This window comes from Ambystoma mexicanum, chromosome 9, assembly GCF_040938575.1.
Source record: "Ambystoma mexicanum isolate Mex_15411 chromosome 9, UKY_AmexF1_1, whole genome shotgun sequence".
NCBI lineage: Eukaryota > Metazoa > Chordata > Amphibia > Caudata > Ambystomatidae > Ambystoma > Ambystoma mexicanum.
The window spans coordinates 574578688-574605831 of NC_090931.1; the positions used below are offsets into that span (position 1 = coordinate 574578688).

The following is a 27144-nucleotide window of genomic DNA, read 5'->3' on the forward strand; positions in this document are numbered from 1 at the left end:
GGTAGTGTGGCTTGAAAACGTTTCCTGGGTCGTAGTTGTCCTGAGGGCTTAGATCTTGGCTCAGCTGTGTTGGACACAGGGTCTCTGCCACTGACCTCATGTGGCGCTGTGACAGCAGATTTGGGGTGAGGGGATAGGGCCCTTATCATAGCCAGTTATCTCAGGTAGCTCAAAGTGCTGCCCCTGGTAGGCTGGCTTTCCTTGTCTGCAGAGTCACCTCTATATCTTGGGAAGGGGATTGGCACTTCCTTGCACTGTCCCATATGCAGAAACATTGCCTGATTAACTCCACCCCAACACCAGCACCCTCCACTGCCATGGCATCTTTAATTTGAAGCGTCTGCAGCTACTATAGATAGAGCCATGCTTTTACTGTTATGCGTACAAGTGCTGTGATGCAGCTTTCAGTCACACAAAACCCTATATAAAAGAAAGAAAATAAATACGTTACTGTCCTATTTATTTGTTGTAGGTGAAACCTCCACAGCATTGGATTTATGGGGATTTATATTTCTGTGAGTAGCATATACTGCTGCTGTATGCCTTTGATATTTGCTTTATACCGACACCACAGCATTTAAGTACTCTATATTTTTAGAATACTACCTTATTATGAGTTGGGATTGCATGGGACTGTGTACTGCTTGGGGTGCGTATGCCACATGCACTGCATTCTGCACTTTCTGTGCGCCCCACATGGTAAATATAACATGCTATCAGAACTCGAAATTAGGTGGTGTTTAAAAAAAACATAAGGCTTTTAACTTTAAAACATTGATATGAAATAATTCAGTGCGTGTGTGAAAATAACCAATGAATTCCGCTTGAGCCCCTTTCTGTTTTTCGTTGCAGGGAATCATTTTTCCACAGGTTATAACAGGATTTATAGCAAACTTTCTGAATGCCGGCATCAACTACGTCTTTCTCTATGTGCTGACCCTGGGAATTAAGTAAGTAATATTGTTTCAAGACAAGTATTCGGTGATAGGGAATAAAAATAAAATATTTTAGAAAAGAGAAATGTATTTAGAAATCAACAATGTCCTGTATAAAAAAAAGAAAATGCTTTATTGAACACTAAAAACACTTATTGATCGATGCACATATATATATAATCAAGATGATAAAAGAAGAAAAACACAGTTTTTGTGGTCAGATTTATAAGTTATTCATATTCAGGTGCCTTGGAGGACTAAGAAACACATTTATTAAAACATTTTTACAAGATTTTATAGAAATACCCTCATTTTAGTGTGTCACTGCACCCTCTATTTTTCCTCTTGCAGTTTTCTCTGTGGGGGCGGACCCTGAATTACCTCAACCCAAGAGGGCCCACCACCTGAGGAACGAGCACACGTTTTGTACGTAAAGCAAGTGTATTGTACAATCATCCGGCGAGACATTAGATGACGCCGTGGATTCAAACTAACCCAAGTCTACCTGAACCATATAAGTTGACAAATTCTATCCAGTTTTGCAACAGTTAAAAAAATCCCATATATTTTATTACGATCCACACCCCTCACATTTGATTGGACAAAACCTCTTCAAAGAAATCCCATCTTTTACCAATTCCTACATTCTCATTGGTAGCTGTTAATTATCATCTCCAGCTTATGTGTACAACACACCTCCTTTTAGGATTTGTCCGTGGTAGATCATGACATCATAAACCAGTAAAACATTTGTGTGCAAACATAATTCATTACTAGTAATAACTGACTTGAGCCTTTTAACCTTAACTCTTACTTGCACATGGTTTGCATAAATACTTCAAGTGATATGAAGAAGGCTGAGTAAACAGGTTTTCTTTGAATTAGCGATAACTATCTCATCCCCCGGTTCCCAGCCTCCATTGGAAAATGTGAATCTAAATAAATGCCATTTCATCGCACACGGCACATCTTCAGAATACAATTGAAACTCCTGGGTTTCAATTACTTTTACCTTGAGCGTTGATTCTGAAGTATTCTCCTGGTCATAAGGTAAGTAATGATGAGGCAGGAACCACTCTAGACCAGGATAGTACAAAAGCAATGCGTCTTTATAAAATCTTGGTTACAGGTATAGCTCAGATGTAGCAGAGTGGTAAGCAAGCATCTTTCAGGTTCCGCTGTCTCTCTCCCGGTGTACCAATAGTCACTTCAGGAACACTCAGCACACTAGGTTTCTCTACAGATTCACCCCACGTATTACTGCTGGTCAAAAACAAATAATGGAAACCCTTTGTCAAGCTCCCATGCATTCAAGAGATTACATTTGCTTTCTGTGATACATATCAGAATATAAAAACCGTGCCTCCTGAGTTGATCGAACTAAGGCTGTAGTTACTTATTCACCCAAACTGCTGCTTTTTAATATGTTTATAAATGATCCCACTACATATAGATTAATCAATCCCCTTTATGTTTTCTCAGTGCATGTATGTTTAATAAATACTATCTTTCCTCCAGGACAGGCTCCCCTTTCCCACATGTGCATTTAAGCAACTCTGTGTGCCTGCTTCTGGGTACTCTATAGCACATTATGTCGGAAACACGTTTATATTTCATTTGGCGGTTTTAACATTTTATCTTTATACGTGCGTGCAAGTCTAATATGTATTAATTTAAGCAAAATGTAAAACTACAGTAACATATCCCATTCAAAGTTAACTACACTTGATACATATGAATTTGCAACATCGCACCCCGTTCGACCACACCCCAATTCACAAATAAGGCACGCGTAACATAAACCTCTCTTGATTGTGGGGAACTTTCATGACCACCCCAACATTCCCTCTTTTAGTTAATACTTTAACAAATCATAATCATCTTCTTGGGGAACAAACCTACAACAATTTCTCATCTCATTCCAAAAATGGGCATAATCCTCCACTAAACAAACCCAACTCGTCCCCCACCATTTCTGCAATCTACCCACTGCTCTCCACAATCATCACAACTTGGTGGAGGACACAAAACAGCTTCAATCTGAGTACCCATGTGAGATGAAATGGTAGTGATTCTAACTTTGGACAGGGCCACAGTCCTCATAGCAGCTGCTTTCGATACTTGAGCAGAACAACATCGTAAGAGCATTTGACAAGAGCATGGAAAAAAGACAAAAATAGGTAACAGGATCTTCACGCGAGGCTCATCCAAGATGGCACCCAGGAGAAAAGAGCCAAACCACAAATCATTGGTAACTCCTGCCTCATTTTCCATGATCATTATGAGTTTATGCAAGGCAGCGAAAGTTTGTGTTAGGTTACCATTCACTGTGTCATTGGGAGGCACACATGTGCAGCAAGTACTCCCAATTCTTTGACACACTCCTCCCTCCATTACTCTCAGGAGGTCAAGGATGTAACAATTTTGCAAAGTCCTTAGCCTCAGTGCCCGTATATCTTTTTTAATGGCACTAAACGCTGACTCAGATGTGTTCACACCCAGCCTTCCACAAGGGCATCAAAACCAGACTCTTTGTCTGATGTATCAATCTGTATCAGCCATTTCCTGTATTTCTGCTTGCTACTGTGTAACCATTATACCACTGGGCTCCTGCCTGTCAATTTCAGGTCCGTTGTATATTCTGTAACAGCGCCTCAATGCCTTCCTGGCTGCAAGCGCGCTCTACAAATGCGAATAAATAAATAAATAGAGGCTCATATCTGACCACCTGGAGCCACTTGGCATTTCCCACCGCTTGGACGCCAGGTGCCAGAAGAGCAGCAAAGAAAGTCCCAGTATGGCTAAACAGCTGATATTGCTCAGGAATGTCCATTAAAGCTTTTGATGATGACACTGACAAATAATTTTAACATCTCTTGTGTTGCAATTGTTTCTGATTCTCGTAATTGAACAAAGTCATTGGTTTGTCCATGTAAGATGAATTGGACGCAAAGGGCACAGGCGACGAAGGGGGCATAGATGTAACTTTGGGCATTGGATGGGCCAGGTCTGGGTGCTCCTCAAGGATGATGAGGACTGGCACGTGGAATGCAGAGAAACTGCACACACCTTGCCATGCTGGAGGAAACTGCCTGTAGGCGTTCGATCCACAGGCCCAAATATTGTCCAGAAGGGCCGCTGTAACTCCAGCCAGATCAACGATGCAAAGTGTACCATCGCTCTTAAAACACAGAGAACAATGGGTAAGTGTCTGTATCTTAACAAGTTTTTCTGGCTCCCTGAGCCACATCAGATGCTGCAAATAATTTTGCCACACAGTCCCACATTCTTGGTTTAGTCATGCCACCCCTTCTTCTGAGAATCCCCTAATTGCTCCAGGTCAGCAACTCTTGCTCCCAGCAGTTTTTAGAAAAATAGCTCCTCCTAAACTCAATTGATCTTTTATTATACAACAGACATTCTTCTGCTCTTTACGATCTGAAGCTGAACATTCTTCATCAATAGGCAAAACAGATGTTGTAACTGGTTGACCTTGAAACTGCTCTCGGACCCTGCACAATGCTAGGTGCACTGGATACAATGGGCCTCATTACGAGTCTGGCGGTAACCCTGCCGGTGCTTCCGGCGGGTTGCCACCAGACTAGTAGCATTTTAGCAGCACCCAGAAAATATTAGTCCCCCTTCCGGACTCCACGGGAATGGGTTCACGAAGCATCGTTACTAACAGTGCCGGTGCTTCCGTGATGAGTCTTCCTACTGGGGCCGCTACGCCCACCAGGGTCAACCCTGTTGGGCGCAGCGGCCCCGGCAGGCAGACTCAGAGTGTGGCAGTCTGGAAACAAGGGTGCCGGTAACCTTACCAGCACCCTTGTTTCTGGACCGCCACACTCATAATGAGGCCCAGTGTGTCTGCTACCACTACTTCACAGAAGCATGGGGTATGAAAGAGCAGGTGTAGCACTATCCTACTGATCTCTCTCTCCCAACCTTCCTCATATGGCCATACCATGTATTATCCCTGTGAAACCATGTGCATTTGTTGTGGGATCTAGTTTGTCATCCCCATTATCCCAAAAATCAATATTAACATTTCTTTTTTCTCTTGAAAATACATCTTCGAGCTCCAGAAAAGTGGATACATTTGAACCTATATGTACACTTGTTGCAATCTTCAGAAATTATTACACGAGAACCATAAAGACCATAAAACAGTTATTTTAACACACATCATAAATTTAAATATTTCGTCTTTTCCTAAACAAAACGATTCAAGTTCCAGATCTTCATTTGCACCCCCCACCCCCTTTTCCACTGGAATGAACAACGGATCCTTAGGGCATACTCAACTTTATGCCTGCTCTAGTGCCAGTGGAGGGGTGCCGGTATCCCTTTTGGTATCACTAAGGTGAATCCAATTCTTTTTGTCCTCCACTTTCACAGCAATCAGAGTTGCGTAAACAATGTGGTGTGGTCTATGGAAATGCCACTCATTCCAACGGGGCACAAAGGTCCAATTGAAGATGCAGTCTCCTAGGAGTTTTCTCCTATAGTCTTTTGGTGAGAAGGCACAACCCGTGAAGATATAATATTAACACTTTTGGTTAAAGCTCTAAGATACTCGCTAAACTCCTCTCCTTGGACCTCTGCAGTCTTATGCGTGTCTGATGGTGTGCGTGCAGGTGAGAGAAGTTTGTTTAGCCTATTCCCAGTCACAATTTCATTGGGGCTCACATGATCGTCTTTTCCTGGCTGATTTCTGAAATAGAATAGTGCGATTAGTATGCGCAGCACATTTAACTAAACTTATCTCTGTGGACCAAGTTACACTTTAATTAGGCGGCATAGCAGCGCAGTATGTTGGACAGGGGTCACGTCAGCTCTCAGAAAACCTCTTCTCTGCCACCCTGAGAACCACAAATGCACAGTGGAGGTGACATACGCAGAGTCTGAATAAAAAGTGAATGCCTTCCCCTTATTAATTTCAAGTACCTCCATAAGTGGCACTATTTATTTATTTAATTGTTTTTTTTATAACGCGCCTAATACCATGCCTGAGTTCAGTTTCTAAGCACGGATCCAGGATTCAAACCTCCTTTGACCTGCGTTGTCTTTCACCCTAGACCAACGTGTTGTCCCTGTGCTATCCTGACTAGTACTTTGCCCCTGTGAAGGCAACCATTTCTTCAATCTGACCCGGTGTTCCCCATCCACAAAGCCTAAAATGGCTGCACCCGCATGTTTCATCTTAGGGCCCTTTAGGAACATGCATGTAATGGATGGGTTCACACAGAATAACTCCAAATAACCAAACCAACTCAGGAAGATGGCAAAGTACTGTTTTATTAACAATGATCTAAAACATGGATTTGCAACGAACATTAATGGACATACACTCGATTTCTCTCAACTATCTTTCCATAAAAATATGGTTATGTATTAAAAATACATCATAGGTGATGTCATACTACGTGGCAAATAATGAAAAACCTACTAAGGGTCGGGATTGGCTTAAGGGTAGTGCACATTCTATAGGAACTAGGATTGTAATTGGCTGCCCACTGTAGCACTAAAGCATGTCATCTTCAGAAACATTAGATACATGGTTTTTCATTGGTTTTAAAACTATAAGGTCCTTTGTTATATGGGCCACTACAGTTGGCTGGCACGCTTGTGCCATGTCTGGAACATTCGGTTCACTTAGCAGCACGTAAGTCCAGACCCAGGTGCAAGGATGATGGGGCCTACTCTACCTCCCCACCCTATTAGCTCAGCATCTCTCATCACCCAAGCCTCCTGCCATGAAGATTGTCTTTGAACTTGGCCTGGTAAAGTATCCTGGTCTCTGAGAATAGATGGGAGTGCGGGCACTCACTATCGTGTTCTAGAACTCCAAGTTCAAAATCTATTTTCATCCTTGGCTCACGTGACAGGAAACCACAATTTGGTCCATTTTACAGGTTTTAAATGTCTTAAATTAATTAAACGTGGCACTCTTGGTGTTCTTTCTTTGCACCTTAACAAGAGATGATTCATCATTGCACGTTCACTCCTTTCCAGAATAGATAGCCGTCCTTAGCTGCTCCAGTGTTGACTTCAGGCCAAACATCCTTGCCATGCAGCTCCATGATTTAGCTTATTCTTGCTGCGCCACAATTTTCCCATTCCTCTTCATGGGTCCTGTTTTACTAAATACTCATTGTACTGATGTCCAGCTCCTATATAATGGTGGCTTTGCCTGCATTCTATTCACTACATATAGCCAGCTTCTAGGATAACTCAGTTTACTTACGTTTCAACATCTGTACAATTATGGAACGGTTGATTCTCTGCAGCACGTTGTGCACATGTAATCTTCTTTTTCTTATTTAAAAGTTATCTTCATTCTTTACTTCGTCATTAATTTCTGTAGGGTTCATACATCCTCTTCAGCCAGTATCCTGAGACGTCATTCGTACTCTCTTATGACATCTCAGGCTTCTTTCTTTGCTCTTTTTTATATTACTTCAGGGAGTTCCTCCCTCAAATTGTCGTCCCTTCGGGATACATTCGATAGGGTTGTCTTAATGGGTATCTTCTTTGGGACATACGTTGCGGTATTGGCACAACTGCTGGTGTCAAACACGGCAAGATCTGAAGCTTCCACCATATGGCAGGTAGTGGGCGGGGGTTCCTGCAGAGGCATGCAGGTGCGCCTCTACATTCCCCCCACTGGTCTAGTCCTCAACCACCTCGATTGTTTCCACATCCTGATATTTTCTCTTGAAGAAGTGTTTCTTTGGTGTCCAAATCTTCATCACCCCCCTCAGGGTGTCTGCTGATTTGACATGTTCATCTACACTCCAGGTCATGTAGTTACATTGTCCATTCGGGGTACAATATGCCCATCCTCCCATGTACTTCTTATGTTTCTTTGGATACAGGAACTTTATTCCCTCAGGTGCTACAATGCTGGCCTCTATGTACTTCCTGACAGCGTCATCAGTCAGCTCCTTGACGTTTGGTTCAGATCTGACATCAATCATGATCTTCATCCCTAACACTTTCTTTGCCATTGTCTTGCATTGGGCAATCACTATCCTGGCTACACAGAATCCAAACATCACCAGCACCAACATTACTCCAAGAATTTTGAATATATGTGCAAACCACTGTTGAATTCACGAAAACAGGGAGGAAAACCAGCTGTCATCTTCAATGTCATCTGTCTCGTCTTCCACCTTTTTATGCAGGGTTGTCAACAACGTATGGCCTCTGTCAGGGTTCCATTTTGTTCATCGTGAGATGATATGAATGTGCAGCATGATGGCCCGATTTTGGCACAAACTCCTCCTTCCATCGCTGTGATCATATCAAGGACATACCTATTCTGGAGAGTCTTCAGTCGTATGGCCCTCAGCTCTTCCTTATTGGCATTGAATCTCTTTAAGGTAGCATTGACTGTAGAAACTCCCATCTACTGATCTGTAGCCACTTAGCGTTCACCACTGTTTGGATCCCAGGCATGTCTTGCTGAACAACCTGTGCTCCTCAGGAATGGAGTCATACGCTGTTATCGATTTGGCTGAGAAATAATTCTCTCTTCTTGTCCGTCGGACAAGTTCAAGCAATCTTCTTTTTCTCTTGTTAGGGGTGGACCTCCAGGTCCGGCCAAGCCACTTTGGGGGCCCATCGAAGTGAGTCAGTGGAAGGCCTAACTCCTTCCTTTGGTCCTAATCAAGAACTCCAGGTCCACAAAAGAGGCAAGGATTACTGCAGGTTTATTATACAAAACACTCCACAGGGATCACATACATGGATGGGCATCCACAAAGCTCTCAACGGACCGTGGCTCGCAGGCCAGTTTTGTAACAAAAGGCTGTTGTGATTGGCTCATCACTGGTAACCGTCTCAAAAACCTACCCTAATTTGGGATAGGCTGTTGAATGGTAGGTCCCCTATAGAGACATATAGAAGAATTTGGTAATTGGCCTAGACAGTGTCAGGTGGTGTGCTTAGCCGTTCCCCTAAAATTGTTACTTCAGGTTAGTTACAGTGACTGGACCCTATTATTGGTTGGCGACCCTCAACATCCACCCCGAAGGTTCTTTGCCCTGATTGGATAAACCCAGAGCCCCCCAGCCTGGGACTAATTTTGCTCTCAGGCCACAAACACCTGTGAACAATATTTTGTATACTTGTTTTTCAGTAAGGTGCAACTATGTGTTGGCATCCTACGGTGTGTAGCCCATAACCATGCTGAGCACACTCCGGTTCCCAACGCAGTGTTACACTGTAGCTGTAGCTAAATAGTTGCGGTTATTGGCTGGACGATGGAACAGGTGGCTCTACTCAGGCCGTACTCTTGGCAGCTCCTCACCCTGGTCTCATCACGTGCCTGGAGACCGTTGCTGCAAGCCTGGGATATTCAATTTATTCTGTATTTTGTCAGAGAGCTCACCTCTCCTGTGGCCAGAGTTACTATAGTTCAGAAGAAGGAATGCCAATTGGAACATTACGACCTTGGCAATGGCTTCACTGCTGTCTCCACAGTTTTGTATCCCAACTACTTCTTTATCCCAAATAGTGATGCCACTCCTAGTGTCAGTGCTCCAGCCAGTACCTCCATACTATCTGCCAGCCAGGAAGGCATCCAAGACCAGAGATATGCAAACCAGCTTTTGTCTTTCCCTGTCCCTTGTGTTTCTGCTTCCATCTTTGCATGCAGGTGGGCCAATTGGGCCACCGCGTCTGATAGTGTTCCGTTATCTTCATCGTTAGCAGGAATGAATGTGCAACAGGAACTTCCTATTTTTGCGCAAACCCCTCCTTCCATGGCCGTCAGGAGATCCAAGACATATCTGTTCTGTAGTGCCACTAACCTTATCTATCTATTATCTATCTATTCTCTTTTCACCCTCTTGAGCCTTTTAGCATTTTCATTGTCTTCTGGGCTGCTATTGATCTCTTTTTTCTCATGCCATATTTCATGTTCAGGAACTCTCCTAGTAGCAGATAATTTTGTGGCACTACTAGGAAGGGCATGTTGACGTGTGCCAGTGAGCATATCCCTCCCCAGTTTGGAGGCAACTTGGCATATGCCTTTGTCCCGCAAGCCCAATAATGGTCCATTAAGACAATCGTCCCTATACCCTTTTCTGGTATTGTCTGTATTGATTTGCATCCAACGTTTTCTCCTACTTCATCTTTGCTGTTATTCTGGAAGCAGAGAGCTGGCATTGTTAACGGAATTATTGATATGGGTCCTGCTTCGTTGTCCACCCATGTCACTAACTTGGCGCTCTTGTCCCATTCTTTGAGGCATTTGTCATTTTCCTCCTGTACCTTGTTCACTGCTGCTTTTGCGAGTGTTACTGATTTGCTTCCTACCACATCATCCACCCATCGTTCAGTTGTGTATACTTGTGCGTAGATTAATATTTGTGGTCTTTCCCAGCACCCTGGTTCTCCTCCTATCTCTCTTGATTTCCATTTACATGGTAGGTAGTTCAGAGTTATAGTTTTCGTCTCTCCTTTCTTTGGTCCTTCTGTAATGTATTGCAGGCTTTCAGCTAGATGCCAATAATAATTCATCATGGGCAGTGTCTTGATATAGTTGTCTTCGTACGGAAAGGTTGCTTTGGACATCCATTTTAGGGTGGCTGTTTTCCCTTGAAATCTTCCCCTAGTTTGGAACAAGGCTAGGTAGATAAGGCATTGTGCCATTGCCGCAGGTATTTCTGTTGCTACGAAGGTTCTGGAGGCACTCATGGCATAGGGAATTGACGAGCAGACATAACAGCTCTCATCAGTTGTGTCTTTCCCAATTTTAGACATGTGTTTGTACCAAATGTTATTTGTTATGTGTGCAGTGTCTGTAAGGTATGTCTCTACCCCTTTCATGTCAGTAGCAACACTATGCTTACCTCTCCTTACCTTTCCAGCAGTATTGCCTGTACCACCTGACACTGTAGGTTGTGCAGCTTGGGTTGGGGAGTTAGTGTAGGGTACAGCAGAGACATGCAAAGCAGAAGAAAACTGCCAAAGGGGAGTTACCAATAGTCCAGTGGAGAAGAATAATGACACAATAATGAATGCTGTTTCCATTACTGTCATGTTTGGTCCTTATACTTACACCGTAGCTGTAGCGGATGAGATGAGATGATAAAGTTGTCTGCCTGAAAATCGTGTAGAACTGCGTTATTGTTAGTATTTGTAAGTCAAATTCAAGCTCTGCGTACTAAATGATCATTATGAGCCCATGCAAACATCTCTTCCCATATTTTCCGTATAGAACGGTGTTGAAGTATGGGTAAAACGGGGTATGCACCTTGTTCAAGTTGTGGGTACGTTTGCGCTAGCCATTCAAGAAATGCCTAGTAATATATACATGGTGGTCGGGGTCTGAAATGTGTGGGTCTTCTTATAGAATGGACAAATCGATGGGAGAGTGCTTCAGGGTGCTCAATAGAAGGCACCATCTGAGTTATTTTGTACCCCTACTTTTACTACTACTACTTATACATCAACAATCAACAGTCGCAGAAACTGCATGTGCGAGAAAAGAGAATATTAAGACAGTGTTACTTGTATCCGGTGGCGTAGACTAACTGTGCGTGCTGTACGACAAGTTAAAACATAATGCTAATCTATCATTTCATATAATACAACACTTGGGGATGTTGCGAGAGGACAGTGTGAAGGTAGGAGGGACGGGACTGGTGCCTGTAAGATGTTTATCAGTTATCAATTTGCACCACTAGAGCTGTAGGGGGCTCTGTCACTTGGGAACATCTGAGCATAGAACGCCAGTTGGGTATGGTTCATTAGGGTCTTGGGTATTTCAGTTTTCTGATTCAATGTTATTATTGCCCACTTCTGTGGCCTCACAATGGGGTGCTATTGATGGCTAATAGAGTTTGACATCATGCAGATGACTCCATGCTGATTTCCCTTGGAGTGTCACTGTCCGGTCTGTGATGGCCTCTACTGAATGGGGACCAGTGAACCGGGGTGCATTCCACCGGCTAACAAAATTCCTCAGAAGGACTCCCACTTGGATTGGGGTTTCTCCCGGTATGTCTGTGTTGCAGGAGTTGTCTCGTGTGTCATCCTCTTGTTTCTTCTTTGTCTGCTGCATTTGGTGAGAAATAAAGGAAATGCTAGAAACAATGGAAGTCACATAATCATGCATCTCTTGTCCCAAAATGTCTGCAGTATTATTACAATCCTTCAGGGCTCTTGTAAGGGGTGCTAAAGGGAGGTGCATTCTGTGTCCCGTCACCACCTTGTGGGGTGTTAAATGGTGGTCGGACACTGGCTTATTTCGTAGTTCAAACAGGGCAAGGGATAAACAATGGAGCCAGTTATTTTTTGTACTCTGTTGTGTTTTAGCTATGCATTATTTCAAGAGGCCATTGAGGCATTCACACACTCCATTGGCTTGAGGGTAGTATGCACAATCAAATGTATGTTTTATTCCTTGAAGGGTGGTAACATGCTGGAACAGTTCATTGGCAAAGTGAGGTCTGTAATCAGACCATAGTACCCCACACACGCTCCATCTGGGAAATACTTCTCTCACTAGAAATGTTGCTGCTCGGAGGGCATCGGCATGGGAGCATGGCCCTGCCTCTATCCACCGACAGAAGAGACAGACCACCACAATCATGTAACAGTACCCTTGGCATTCCTGGATCATGTCCACTTAATCAATGTGGAGATATAAGAACGGTCCTAGGGGCCTGGGTATGGTTCCTGTTATTACTCTTAAGGTGTGGCCTGCAGTAAACTTTTGGCACATCAAGCAATTGCTAATGAAGTTTGCTACATGGCTATCTAGATCAGAGCAAAACCATGATTCTCCATGCTGCAAAGATTTCCTTCCCTGTGTGTGCAGGATAGTGTAGTTGTTGTAATTCTGTTTCTAGGAGTGCGCGTGGCATGACCACTTTTCCCGTATTGTTCTGCCGACATAGGGTGTCTGTGGGGGACATGAAACATCCCCTTTTTACCTTTTTACCCACAATTCCTTCTCATCCCTAGGCACTGCTGCCTGCAGCTCCATTAACTGTGTTTCTGTTAGGTGGGTGCATCCATCCTTTTAATAACATTTATGTCTCACCCCTACCCTTTGTTTTTGCTCCTCCTTCAGATCCCACCACTCCCCTATACTTCGAATATAGCCCACATCATAGGGACTTGTAGTCCACAAGTCTTTAGGTACCTTGGCCAGTTCCTTTTCCATGAATGGGGCGGTGCCTCTAGTGCCATCGCCATTCTCTGGCCAATTCCCGGTATGTGATGCAAAGCCAAAATCTGGTACTCATTTCAAATATTGTTTCTGTCTCACTCATATCTTCTGTGAATAGTTCATCTGTTACCTGAGTTAACCTGACCTTCTGCCGCTGCAACTATCACCCTCCATGCTCTCCCTTGATAATCTACTGCATGCACTGCAATCCAATCCTGTCGCACTACAATGCCTTCAATGTCTACGGGTACTGCCAGTCCTTCTTCTTCTTCTGATGGTGTTTCTGGTCTGAGTAGGTACTCACCTGGTCTCCTCCATACCTTCTCTGCAATACCTGGCAGCCATGCGAGGGCCATGGCAATGGCTTCGCTGCTGTTGCCGCAGATTCGCTGTGCATGGTCCTGTGAGGCTTTGGGTCCCGCGTCCAGGCTGATCGTGGCCTACTCGAGTTAGTGAGCCATGGTCTGGCTTCTGCTAAACATGTGATCTAATTTGTCTATAAATTATTAGTGCGTTATGGCTGTCGGGTCTCTTGAGTGCTCCTGTCCTACCATATGGTTATTTGCATATGAGCATCAGCAAGCATATACACAATCATTTCTTGCTTTTTAAGGCAGTGCTGTAGCAGGCCTAGTGGCAAAATAATAAACATGCAGACGGTATGTGTATATCACGATCCTCAAACTATAGGGCTACGTATGCGTATTTTTTGTGTAGTTGGGTGTGTGTGCGTGTCTGTGATGTGCGGATGGCACGTGTGCTTCATGTCTAACGTGAAGTCTCTAATGACAAGTGACTTGGCTTCTCAGCGTTTAGTCGAATCGGTCCATGTAGTCGTCTCCAGCTTTGTCTTGGGTCTCTACATTTATTCTGGGTAAGATCCGCACCACTACAGGGTTATAGAGTCTCCTGGGTGAGTATCTTTCATGGTAGTTTTTCATTGTGGGAACAGAAGGAATGGGTGTGAGTTCATATGATCGGTGGCCATATTGTCTCAGGCATTTCTTCTTGGTGGAGGATCTTCTGGGACTGGGGGCACGTTCTGTTTTCCCCTCTTCACTCAAGTGGGCATCCACCTTTGGAAATTCACCTATGTTCAGATCACTATGAGGAATCACTAATGCTGGAACATTGATGAGCACCAAGGAACATACTCCGTCCAAATCCTTGGGCAACCTCATATAGGCTCTAGATCCACAAGCCCAATATTGATCCATAAGGACGGCTGTCCCTTCTCCCATCCTAGGAACATCAATTGTGGTCTTGCATTCTTTGTTATATCCCACGTGGTTCTTCCCGTGTCTTTGGAAACATGGTGTTGCATTAACCAATGGGATTACAACTACTGGGCCTGATTTGTCTTCTACCCATGTCAACAGTTTGGAGTGCTTGGCCCATGACTTTAAACATCCATCATTGACCTCCTGTACCTCTTGTAGATAATCTGTTTTCAGCAGATGATCTGCACAGGACATCATTCCTTCTTCCCATCCGTTCTTCGAATTCACTCGTCCATAGATCAATAATTGAGCTTGTTCCCAACCTCCAGATGATCCGGCTATTTCTGTCACATGAGAGCAATTCATTCTCTTCATTTCTTCAATGATCACCTCGTCCTGTCCTGAAGCAGGATACACAAGCATCTTGCTCTTCCACCTAGACTCCTTCTCCATTTGTAGATTTTCGATGTAGTCATCCCGGTATGGAAACAACTATTTTGATCTCCATCGCAAAGTTGCCCAACTTCATTGGAATTGTCCTTGAGTAGTACATGTTGGAAGATGGCTGAGGCACTTCGCATCGTGCTCTGGAACCTCCTTTGCAATTAAAGTTCTTACTGTATTTATGGCATAGGGGATGAGAGAGAGCAGACGTAGCAACCCTCCTTAGATGCTTTCCCCCCTACCTTTTTCATGTGTTGGTACCACAGGTTATTCCCCAGGTGAGCTGTGTTATCTAGAAAGGTATGTATCCCTTCACTATCTTCCTCTGCATCCCTTTTATGTCTCCCAATAAAGCCTGTCTTTATTTGTTTTCACAGTTGGGAGAACAGTAGGAACTTCTCCTTCAGCTGAAGTACTAAGTTGATAGAGACTGTGAAAGATGAGGAACAGAAAGACAATGAGAACAATCATGCACATACATAAAAATCTGGGCATCCATTTCTTGCGTCATCCTACTGCTTGTTGAACTTCTTCATTGTCTATAACCAAGCCATTTTCCTCATTAATCTTTTGTAATACAATCATCAAGTTTCTGTATATCTGCAACTGTAAAATGTGTTCAATTATAGCAGTAAGGAGTCTTCTGATCACTGACAGTTTTTAGGATCCTGTAAAAAAGTGTGAATATTAACGTCACTTCTAACAAGAGCAGGGTAAGATTGAAGTATGAACACAAAGACAGCAACCACAAGCCGATGAATGTCACTATCGGCAGAGCCCATATGTTTGATCACTTAGAACAAATATTCTCCACGAAATGAATCTGGATACTGGTCTCGTTTCCAATTTCTGATCAAGAACTAACATTTAAGCATAACTCTGAAGCATTATTCTCTGCTTCAATATATTTCTAATAGTTCATATAAAATGTCCTCGGTTTTTCTCTGCAAGTCTTTGCACTCCCTGCTAAAGTAAGTATAAGGAATGTCTATTGAATTCCAGTCCAAATAAAGTATACTTTAATCACTTTATCATCCTTCTTCTTAGTCTTTGATCGGGTCTGCACACATAGACATTCTTTGTCTTGTCTTGCGTCTGCATCAGTAATGGTGGGAGGGAAGGTCTTTCATTTATAAATCTTCACGTCACTCAGGTGCAACCAAGCTCTTCTTCCTTGTATTTTAATTGCAGAAGGGGACACTTCCTTGACAATGAAGAGGTCATGAAAACGTGGCTCATGCCACTTCCTGGTAACATTTTTTATCAACACTAGGTCCCCAACATATACACCACTTTGGTGGTGGTATTAGTTCACTTGGATTGGTTGCTGAGTTATCTTCTTCCGTGTTCTTAGACCAACCCCCCTGACGCTGGACTTGATCTGAAATGAAAGAAATACTAGAGGTCATACATGTTAAATAATCATGCATCTCATCACCTAAAGATTTTGCTACGGTCTGGGCATCACTCTTAATCCTAGATGGAGGTGGAAGGGCCATTCTCCTTTGACACCCTACCCTGGTAGTAGTCCTACCCTGGCTGATTCTGAAGGGCATATAAGGCCAGGGGTAGGCCATACAACCATCCCTTTTTCAGAGTCAATTTAATCTTGGCAATCCTTTCTTTGAGGAGGCCGATGAGTCTCCCACATATCCCGTTCGCTTGCCGGTGATAAGCAGAAGAAAACTTGTGTTTTATGCTTAGTAGAAGCCCCAGGTGCTCAAATAACTGATTAAGAAAATGTGGGCCATATATCGGATCTCAGTACTTTACACACATCCCACCTCGGAAATACCTTGCGCACTAATAACTTTGCTGCGCAAGTGGCATCAGTGTATGTACATGGACCTGCCTCGATCCACCTAGAGAAGGGACACACCACCACTTATAGATATCTATATCAATTACATCTCTGCACCATATCAACATAGTCAATATGTAAATGCTAAAATGGACCATTCGGTCGAGGTATTACTCCTCTAATCGTTCTCAGTATATGCCTAGGAGTAAACTTTTGACACATGATGCAATTCACCATAAACAGTGCAATGTGTTCCAGCAAATTAGGAATTAACCAGTCTCCTGCAATACTAGCAGCAAGACTCTCTCTAGTTACATGCTCGGGGTAATGCAGTTTTTCAATAAAGTTACTGGCATCACTGGCTTTCCAGTGCTTTCCTGTCACCATAATGCTTCCATGGAGAACAAAGAACACCCACTTTGTTTCCACAGTTTTTGCTCTTCCTCTGGGGCGCTCCTCTGACTCTATTAATTGGGTTATTGACATTTTTTTTAAACCCCTCTTGCACTAACATAGTTGTAACTGAATGCTCTTTAATACACTCAGTATCAAAACTCAAACTTTCTGGGCAGTTTGCAACCCTTTTGGCTTCTACGTCTGTGGCTTCGTTCCTGCAAGAGAGGAAATCTGTTTGTTTAGTATGCGCTGCATATTTAACGACCGCAATAGATACTGGGAGTTGAAGTGCCTTGATGAGTCTCTCCAATAAGGACAGATGTTGCACCTGAGTGCCGTCTGCCAGAGGTAGCCCCTCCTCTTGCAACGTGCCAAACCTGCGTGTACGGTTGATGTCACATAGGCAGAGTCACTGTACACGGTCACTTCCTGCCCTTCATGTTTCTCAAGCGCGACAAGCGCCACAAATTCTGCTGCTTGCGCTGCAAAGTTAGACGGTAGCTTTGCACTTGGTACTACTTTGAATTCTCCATTTCATCTGTGTCTTACTAACGCGGCGCCTGAATGCCTTTCCCCACTAGTCTGATCAATTTTTGACGAACCATCAATTAAAAGAATCTCCCCTCCCGCCACAGTATTCTCCTTCACACGGGGTATATCATCATAAAATTCAACATAATTAGCACAGCCATGCACATAATCACCTTCTTCTAGGGGTTCAGCTATGAACATGGCAGGGTTCACTATTTTACATCTTTAATCGCTGGGTTAGAAATCATTACCTCATAAACTGAAGCTCTTTGGGATGTCAATGTGCCTGTGGGTTTCTCTAGAATGGCAAATAGAGCATGCTCCACAAAAAGAGTCATAGAGCAGCCCATGACAATACTTGTATACTTCTCAATTGCAAAAGCGGCGGCTACCAAAGTTTGTTGCAAGGGAAGTGTCTTCTCATAACTGTACGCTAATATGGTTCTTTGTGTGAGCACTGCTGTCATTACTGACCCATCTGTGTGAGAAATCAAATACAATTCCTCAGCATAATTGGGAATCCCTAAAACTGGGGCTGTACAAATTGCTTTTTTCAATTCTTCAAATCCTTCCTCCATTTCTCCAGTCCTTTCTAGCTTTGTTTTACCAACTTGTGCTTTCTTTAATGCTTGTAGAAGTGGCCTTGTGTAGGTGCTATGATCAAACAGGTAGGCTCTAACATAATTGCACACACTCAGGAACTGTTGCATCTATCTCGCTGTGTTCGGTTTTGATGTTTTCATGATTGCCTCAGCTCTCTCAGGTGTCACTTTCTTTCCTTCATGCAAAATCAACTGATCTATATATAACACCTCTTCTTGACAATACTCTAACTTCTCTTTGCCCACTTTATATCCCTTGTCTGCTGGAATAGTCATTTATCGGACAGTGTCCTGTCTGCACTCATCCTCTGTTTCACTGCAAATCAATATGTCATCTACATACTGTATCACTGCACTTTCAAGATCGATATTGCCTAGATCCATCTGTATGACTCTGTTAAAGATCGATGGGGACTCGCAGTACCCTTGAGGCAGCCTAGTATGTTTTAGTTTTTGTTATGCAATGGGATCGAGAAAAACACATTTTTCAAATTGATCACCGCAAAATACTGAGCATCAACTGGGATGCTACACAATATTGTCGCAGGATTAAGGACTAAAGGGAACTCAGCATCTACAATCTGGTTAAGAGGCCTCATATCCTTGATAAATCTCCACAACCCCCCCTTTAGATTTCTTAATCGGATACACCGCAGTATTGCACAATGACTGTGATGGCACCGGAATCCCCTAATTCATCAGTGCTGAAATAGTCTGAAATATACCTTCATCAACTTTTCGTGACATGGGGTTTTGTTTTGCGTGAGGTAAAAGTGATCCTGGCTTAAGCTTTATTTTAACCTCCCTTATCCCCTTCAATAAACCTACATCATAAGGGCCTGTAGTCCATAAGGCACACAGCACCTTTTCAAGGTCCCCTGAAAAAATGCTGGTCGCTGCCGCATTATCGCCATTCGCTGTGGGATTTCCCTTTTCTCTATCTTTATCCATTATGTAATGCTCATGAAGAACACTACTTCATCATCGCTTTGGTCTTCCCTGAACATATCGTCATCAGTTATGTCAGTCAATCTTTACCCTTCCTCAAGATCTATCACTGTTTTCCATGGTCTACCCTCATCATCTATTCCTTCGAGCATTGTCATTTCCTTTCGTACTATAGCTGCTTCCAGTTCTATAGGAATAGTCTGTCCACCCTCGTCATTCATGGGTATTTGTGCTCTGAATAGAAACTCATCATGAACTCTCACAATCTTTCCCACCAGGCCAGGTAACCACATCAGTAAAATGCTCACCCCATATAGAAAAATCTCTGGATCCACTGGAACGCCTTGCAGAGCCACTTTCCCTGTGAACGACAGAAGGAACTCTCCCACATTTAAATAGTGTATTCCTGGAGTGGAGCACCCTATTCCTTGATCAGTAAATTAAATTGTCATGTTAAGTTAAATCTCTTCCCAAAATATTAACTGGTGTCTGTTGTGAATATAACAAAGGGACGGACATATCACATTCTCCTACGGAGACCAGTAATTTTTCAGTAAAAGGAACTCAACTCGTAGCTCCAGAGAACCCTTGAGCAATCATGACAATACCTAACATTGGATATTTTCCCTCTCGTATATACGAACAAGTGGCTCCAGTGTCTACAAGAAAAGAAAAGGATTTGCCTCCTATCGTCACATCGACCCTTGGTTCCTCTTGGGGGTCTGGTGTCACAGATAGTAATGAACACATCAATTCACCTTGTGAGCAGTCAAATTTTGGATACAAGCTCATCCCCATCCCTGTGAAAGGAGTTCCTCCTACCACAGTGACACCTCCTATTCTGGGTTTCAATACTTGTCCTGTGTTTGCATACTGCTGTGTCTGCATAGGGGTTTGTTGCGACTGCCCTTGTGGCGGATTCATTTGTACCTGTCCCTGCTGTTGTGCCTGATAAGATGTGTGTTCTTTGGCAAAGCCCTCTCTGGTCTGTGTGCTGTATGGCGGAGGATAAACTGTCCCTCCTCTGGAAACCTGGCCATTTTGTACATTCCCTTAGCTCTTGCATATGCGGGCAATATGTCCTGTCATTCCACAATTCCAACATACTGGAGGTACTTTTCTGTTAATCCCTCCTTGATTATATCCTCCCTGAGTACTCTGGTTCTCTTTCTGTATATTTTGAAACCCTCCTTGGTTATTCTGAAATCCGCCTCCTCTTCCTCTATAACTGATACCTCCGCCTCGTGGCATAAACAAATATCCCCCTTGGTCCATCGGGCATGAATTATTCACCTGCGATTTACCTATTGCTTTCTGCATTCCCATTCCTTCTCTGCTTGTCAGTACTGCCCCTTCTATTTCAAATGTTGAAAACATTTTCTGAACTAGTTTGGTTTCCTAGATCTTCCTATTCTCATCTTTCTTCTTGTTTTTCTCTTGTAATAACTGACAATTATGTACTATTGTCAACTGTATCTCTGCCCATGGCTTCTCTACCATCCCCATTTGTTTTTCATCTGCCTCTGTACTGGCCTGGGCAACCCTTGACATAAAATGTGGTAAAATAATGCCACAGTCTTTTCCCACTGCCATTTCTCCTGAATATCCTGAATGTAAGCAATAGGGTCTTCGTCTTTCTTCATTTTACGTGTCATAATTGCACCCATAGCAGAACCGTCAGGATATTGCACCCTGAGAGCTCTCCGAACGTCTGCTCTACAGTTATTAAACAGCGCTCCTTTGTGTGCTGTGTTTTGTGCAGTTACACTTGAATATCCTGCTCTTCTCTATATGTCATCATCCCTCTCTCCATGAATGGCTGCCAGGAGACTTTTTATGTCCCCTATGGCCAGCGCATTTCCGCCTGTCATTTTCTCTAGTTCGTATATCCATTTCCCAGCACGCGAAGTCAAACTAGCGAGCTTGCATTTTAAGTTATCCTTGCCCATCTGTTGCAGTGGAATATTTGCGGTCTTGCTCCCCCTTTCTTTAACAAGGGAAACTGTGTAAACCCCATCCCATAGTCAGATCCCACTGTTAGTCTATCCGTGGCAGGGATAATTGTTCCCGCCTGTCTCCTTGTCGGCAATGACCTTAACCTGCTTGCATATGGTGGAGACTCTCCCTTCTCACTATGTGATCATCCTCAGGGACCTGGCATTCTATCTTTATCCGACCATCTCACTTCCTTATCCATTTGCAGGCATTCCCTCCTTCTGCCCCAAGACCAGACTCTCTGTCCTCGTCTGACATGTCTAGGCCCCAACTAGTGTGACTATCTTCCTCCTCACCCTTGTCTAAGTTCAGTCTGCTCAAAGACAATGCCCGACGTTCATCACTGAACAGGTTTCCCCCCTCACTTCGTGATTGATGTACTGGGGATCGATCATCATTCCCTCAAGTTCCATACTCGCTACCTCGCCTGAAATGTTGATAGACCTTATTGATTGTTTCTCCAATGCTTTCCACGGCAAATCTTTCTTGTTCTAGCACTACTCTAGATACTGTTGGCTTACTTCCTTTATTGGAAGAATCCCTTCCACTCTGTCCCATTGTATTTCTGGGATTGCCCTCATTTGTTCCTTATGAATGAGACTGGCATCAAAACCTTGCTGTCTCCTTTTTTGCTCTATTTCTTGATCTATTTCCCTTTGCTTTCTTGCATCCCTTCTAATTCTTTCTTCCTCTTGCCTTCGTTCTTCTCCTCTTCTTACTCTTTCCCTCCTTTCCTCTTCTCCCCTTCGTCTCTGTAATCTTTTGTCCCTTAGTCTTTGTGCTTCTTCCTCCTCTCTTTCCTTCCTTTCTGTCCCTTTCTTCTATCGCTCTTTGTCTATTGTCGTACTTTCTTTGTTCTTCTGCCCGTTCTTCGCTTTTCTCTTGCTCCTTCTGATATATCTGCTCTCGTCACTCCGTGCTTTTCCTTTTCTGCTCATCCTCTTTTAGTCTTTTCTCTAGTTCCTTATCCTTCCTTTCTTGTTCGTCCTTATCTTCTCTTTGCCTAACCTTCTCGATACTTTTCCCATATATCTTGAGTAATATCTGTCCTCCCATCCATTTGTTTTGTATGAGCGCTACTTCGTCAGCCTTATCCTTTTCTCCTTTCCATCTCTTAATCTCCCTGTCTATTTCTGTTAATTCGACCACTCACTTTTTCCTTCCTTGTCTTGTATGAACCTCTAAATCTCTTCCTTTCTTTTATTCTGTTCCGGACTATCGTCGCTAATGTAAGCGGGGGGGTTCATATAACGGATTACTGTACCCCGTCACTGTTTTTAATTCCTTTAAAGGATACACTCCTATCTCTTCCGTAGCAGCACTCTTTGCTTTATGCAAGATAAGAGGAGCTGAGGGATCAACGCCTTCCTCCTTATGCTGATTAGCCATCCCCTCCTCAGGTGGCAAGTCTTCTCTTTCCTCTTGTTACATCTTCCAGAGCTCTAAAATTGCTAATCGTGTCCCCAATTTCTTCCCTGTGTATGCAGCATGCAAGTATCTGGTCATGTGTTGTAATACCGCTCTCGACAATGATCCCCCTTGTGGCCACGGCATGAAAATGTTATCTGCTGTGCCCTTTACACATTCTGCGCTGTTCTGTTTGAGCTTGGGCATATGTTTCGGCAATGTCTTGCATAGGTGCATGAGAGGAGTATCTCCCATAATGACAAGTCTCAATTGACTGTCGCTGCTTACCAGATCGTTAAATGAACCCTAATACCATGGCTTAAATCACCACTTTTCAATGTTTTAAAAAAACAAATATGAGCATGCACCATTAATTGCTGCTCAATCCTCTTCTTTCAATGGCCTATCTATTCACTTGATTAGCACCAATCATTTTATTACACTGTTACTTTTTCAATTCTTCACAATCTCTATCGGTCTTAGATATTTTACTCAACAGACAACATTTAGACTAGTCAGACATTACACCTTATAAACACTGTGATCACCTCTTCCCTCGCCTTTACTTTTTTACCCTGTATATGGTTTGAGACATCACCTTATGTAGTCCTGACTGCGCCTTTTATATTTCACTCTACCCCCGTTGGGATATGAAATGTCATCTTCTGATTCTGTAACGCTTACCTCTGGGCCTTGCAGAAGTGCCTGGTCCAGTTTGATGGCGAGTGCAGGTCCGGTCTGTGAATACCTCCTGAAGTTACCCAAAACACTGCCTCCCCTCTGCTCACTGCAGGCGTAATCACCCAGTGGTCAGAGAAGCAGTAGTGGTCCGGAAGACTTGGTTCTGGAATGTATCTATGTTGCGCCTCCTGGCGTCTTGCACCAAATGCCTTCCCAGTTGCAGTGTCACTGGTTTGTTGATGTTTCCTCACTGGACTTGTATCAGTATTGTTCAGTTCGATTGATTAACTCCCAGTCCTTAACTTGTCCTTGTTTGCTCCCCAGTTCCTTCACTGAGGTAAGGTGGGTAGCCAGTTGCTTCACTGGAGTCACTGGAATGCCCAGACCTGCTGCAACACCCCTTAACCACCTTGCGTTTCCCTTATGTAAATATAGGCAGTCTCCGTAATAATGGTTCAATGTTCAAGTTCCTAAAACTCTTTTGCTTTCTTCCCCAGGTGCGGTATGCCAAGAAGGTTGGTGTGGCTACTCACAGCGACTTCTCTAAGCCCAGCTATTCAGGTAAGTGATGCGCAGGTGGTGGGTGGGTGGAGAATGCTGACAAGTCACTGCTTCCCCTTGTGTCTTGTGTCTTTTCAGGTATGCGGTGCGTGGAGAGTGGAGGCGCTGCTGAATCCAACGGATAACGAAGCTACAGAGCCGGAAGAGGTCCGCGGTCAGCACGCGCTCCGGTAAGTATTTGCAATGGATCTTGCCTCACGTTGCGTAGCTTCCCAAGGTTTCCGCGTAGTGTGGAAATGGTCTCGTGTAGAGCTGTTCTTGACCCGTAGTGCAGAGCAGGATTTTCTGGTATCTTGACCCGTAGTGCAGAACGAAGGAACTCTGAAGCAGGCAAGCGTCACGCTGGCAGCCGGAGAAAACGCTAAGCACTGGGTGTGGCCCAGGGCAGGGTTTATATAGCCCTGGGCCCACCCAGTACACTAGACCACCATGGAAACTTGTACAATGGCCCTCTAGAGGCCATGTTGGATAATGTTGACTAGTCTAGTCCCGGGGGCCATCTTGGATGGGGCTACAGAGGAAAACAGCCTGTGCCTGCACCAGGCAGCCAGTTTATCGGTACAGGTCCTTCCTTGAGCCTTGGGGTTAGCTTGGAACGTGACAGCACTTTCCCTCCAAAGCCCCCCCAAGGAGAGCTACTCCCGGGCCTGGTCATTCCGGATGTTCTCTATGATAGCGGGCCACTAGATGAGGTGCGTGCAGGTGTTCCACTGGTTCCCAGGTTCGATCTAACACTCCATAGCCCTTCCAATCCACCAGATAATAAAGTTTCTTTCTGACTATTTTGGAGTCCAGGATGTTTTTGACCTCGTATTCAGCTTTTCCCTGCACTATGATAGGTGGAGGTCTTTTAAAGGTGTCTCGAGTGCCTGGATGTACTGGTTCCAGCAACGAAACATGAAATACTGGATGTATACGGAGTGCTGGTGGTAAATCCAGTTGCATGGCCACAGGGTTAATAATGTTCTTTATTGGGTATGGTCCGATGTATCTTGGGTGGAATTTCCTTGGTCCTTTTAGCTGTATATGTTTTGTAGACAACCAAACCTTGTCTCCAGTCTGGTACTGGGGCTCTGGTGTTCTTCTTTTGTCTGCAAAGTACTTTTGGTTTGCTTTGGTCTCTTGGAGAGTTTGCGTAGCCTTCTTTAAGGTTTCTTTAATACTAGTGTGCAAGGTGCACACAGCTGGCATGTCCAAGGCTGTTGATGGATCCAGGGTGGAGGTTCGTGGGTTCCGTCCATATAGGAAGAAAAAAGGTGAAATTCCGGTGGAGCTATGCACTGTGTTGTTGTATGCATATTCAGCTGCCCATAGTAACTCCTTCTAATTCTGATCTGTTTGGGTGAGCATACACCGGAGGTATTGTTCGAGTGATTGATTTGTTCTCTCGGTCTGTCCATCGGTATGTGGATGGTGACTAGTGGACAGACAGACCTCGATCTGAGCCTTGGCACAGCAAGCCCTCCAAAATCTGGATACAAACTGACTTCCTCGGTCCGAAATTATCACTGAAGGGAATCCGTGCAGAGCGGTGAAGTGCGCCATCTTGGTTAGGAGGTCCACCACTACCAGTATGGTATTATAGCCTCCGCAGGGGTGTAGGTCTGTGATGAAGTCCAAAGAAATAGTGTGCCATGGGGTCAGAGGAATCGACAAAGGACGAAGTAATCCTTGAGACTTGGCTCTGGACGCTTTGTTTCTAGCACAGACGTCGCAGGGCTTCACATATTGTACAATGTCTTTCCGGCAAGTAGGCCACCAGAAATGTTGTTGGATTGTTGCCATATTCTTTGCTATGCCAGGATGTCCTGCTGTAAGGGCATTGTGATAAGTATTCATGATTAGGTCCCGCATCTCTTGGTGTGGTAAGCAAAGACGCTTCTGATAATATGGCAGATTGTTGAGTGCAAAACATTGTGGACCCTGCGAGACCCATGTTTGTACATCCGTGGGGGTCATAACTTCTTTGATTTCTTCGTGTAGATTCTCCGGCATGGTCTGGTGACTACCAACCAAACCAATCAGTTTCTCTTCAGGTATGATAGGCGGTGAAGGAGGGGATGCATAAGCATCTTCTTTCTCAGTATTCCAGCCGATCCGTGATAATGCGTCTGCTTTCCCATTTTTCACCCCAGGACGATAACTGACTGTGAAGTCATATTCCGAGAAAAACTGAGCCCATCGCAAGTGTCGTGGTGTTTGTGCCCTGGCTGTTCATAAGAATTGCAGATTGCGATGGTCAGTAAGCACTGCAACTGGATGTCGTGCTCCTAGAAGGTGGTGCCACCATTCCTTAAAAGCTGCTTTTATAGAAAGGAGTTCCTTGTCGGTTACCGCATAATTTAGTTCTGCAGGATTGAACTTTCTGGACCAAAAGGCTACCGGGTGTAGTTGGTTGGTACCTGGATCCCTCTGGGACAATACCGCTCCCATTGCTACATTGGAAGCATCTGTTTCTACCAGGAATGGAAGGTCCGGATATGGGTGACTGAGTATTGGTGCTTTGGTAAATCGTGTTTTCAATTCTTGAAAAGCTTTCTCGGCTTCCGCGGTCCACTGAAAAATGCGGTTCTTTCTGAGCAATGATGTATTCGGGTGGACTATCTCTGAGAAATCTGCAATGAACCTCCTATAGAGGTTTTCAAAGCCTAAGAAGCTCTGGACAGTTTTGATAGAAGAGGGGGACGGCCACTGCAATATTGCTTCCACCTTGCGCCTGTCCATCTGGATACCCTGTGGGCTGAGTATGTATACAAGGAACTCCACCGTGGTGATGTGAAAGGCACATTTTTGAAGTTTTGCGAACCGGTGGTATTGACGTAGCTTAGAGAGGACTGCTCTTACATGATGCACATGTTGTTCCAAGGTTTCAGAATAAATCAGGATGTTGTCTATGTAAACCATAGCGCAAATATCCAATAGTTCTCTTAGCATATCTGTCATAAAGTACTGACAGGCGGCTGGCGCGTTGCACAGCCCAAAGGGCATGACAGTGTACTCAAATAGCCCAAATTTGGTGCGAAAGGCTGTCTTCCACTCGTCTCCAGCCTTCATGCGAACCAAGTGATAGGCCCCCCTGAGGTCCAATTTTGTATAGATTTTTGCCCCTTTTACTTGGTCTAAAAGTACAGGGATCAGGGGTAAAGGGTACTGTTTTTTTACGGTGATTTTATTGAGCCCTCTGTAGCCTATACATGTCCTCACGTCTCCCTCCATCTCAGGGACGAAGAAGAGAGCTGAGGAGACTGGAGATTTGAGAGGCCGAATGAACCCATTGGCGAGGTACTTGTCCAGATATTCACGTAGGTGTAGGTTTCCCTTTTCCATAACGGCGTAGATGCGGCTACAAGGTAATTGTGCTCCTGGGATCAAATCTATCTGACAATCGTAGGGCCTGTGGGGTGGTAATAATTGGCCTGTTCCTTGCGGAACA

At 44.1% G+C, this 27144-nt stretch overlaps 1 protein-coding gene across 1 annotated transcript in view; it reads left to right on the plus strand.

Moving 5' to 3' along the window:
• Window positions 1-27144, plus strand: part of LOC138488293 (multidrug and toxin extrusion protein 1-like) — an 832142-nt gene that overhangs the window by 478165 nt on the left and 326833 nt on the right. The window contains exon 7 of the mRNA XM_069615176.1: window positions 853-950. Coding sequence (XP_069471277.1) covers window positions 853-950 — 98 coding nt within the window. The remainder of the gene's footprint in view (window positions 1-852; window positions 951-27144) is intronic.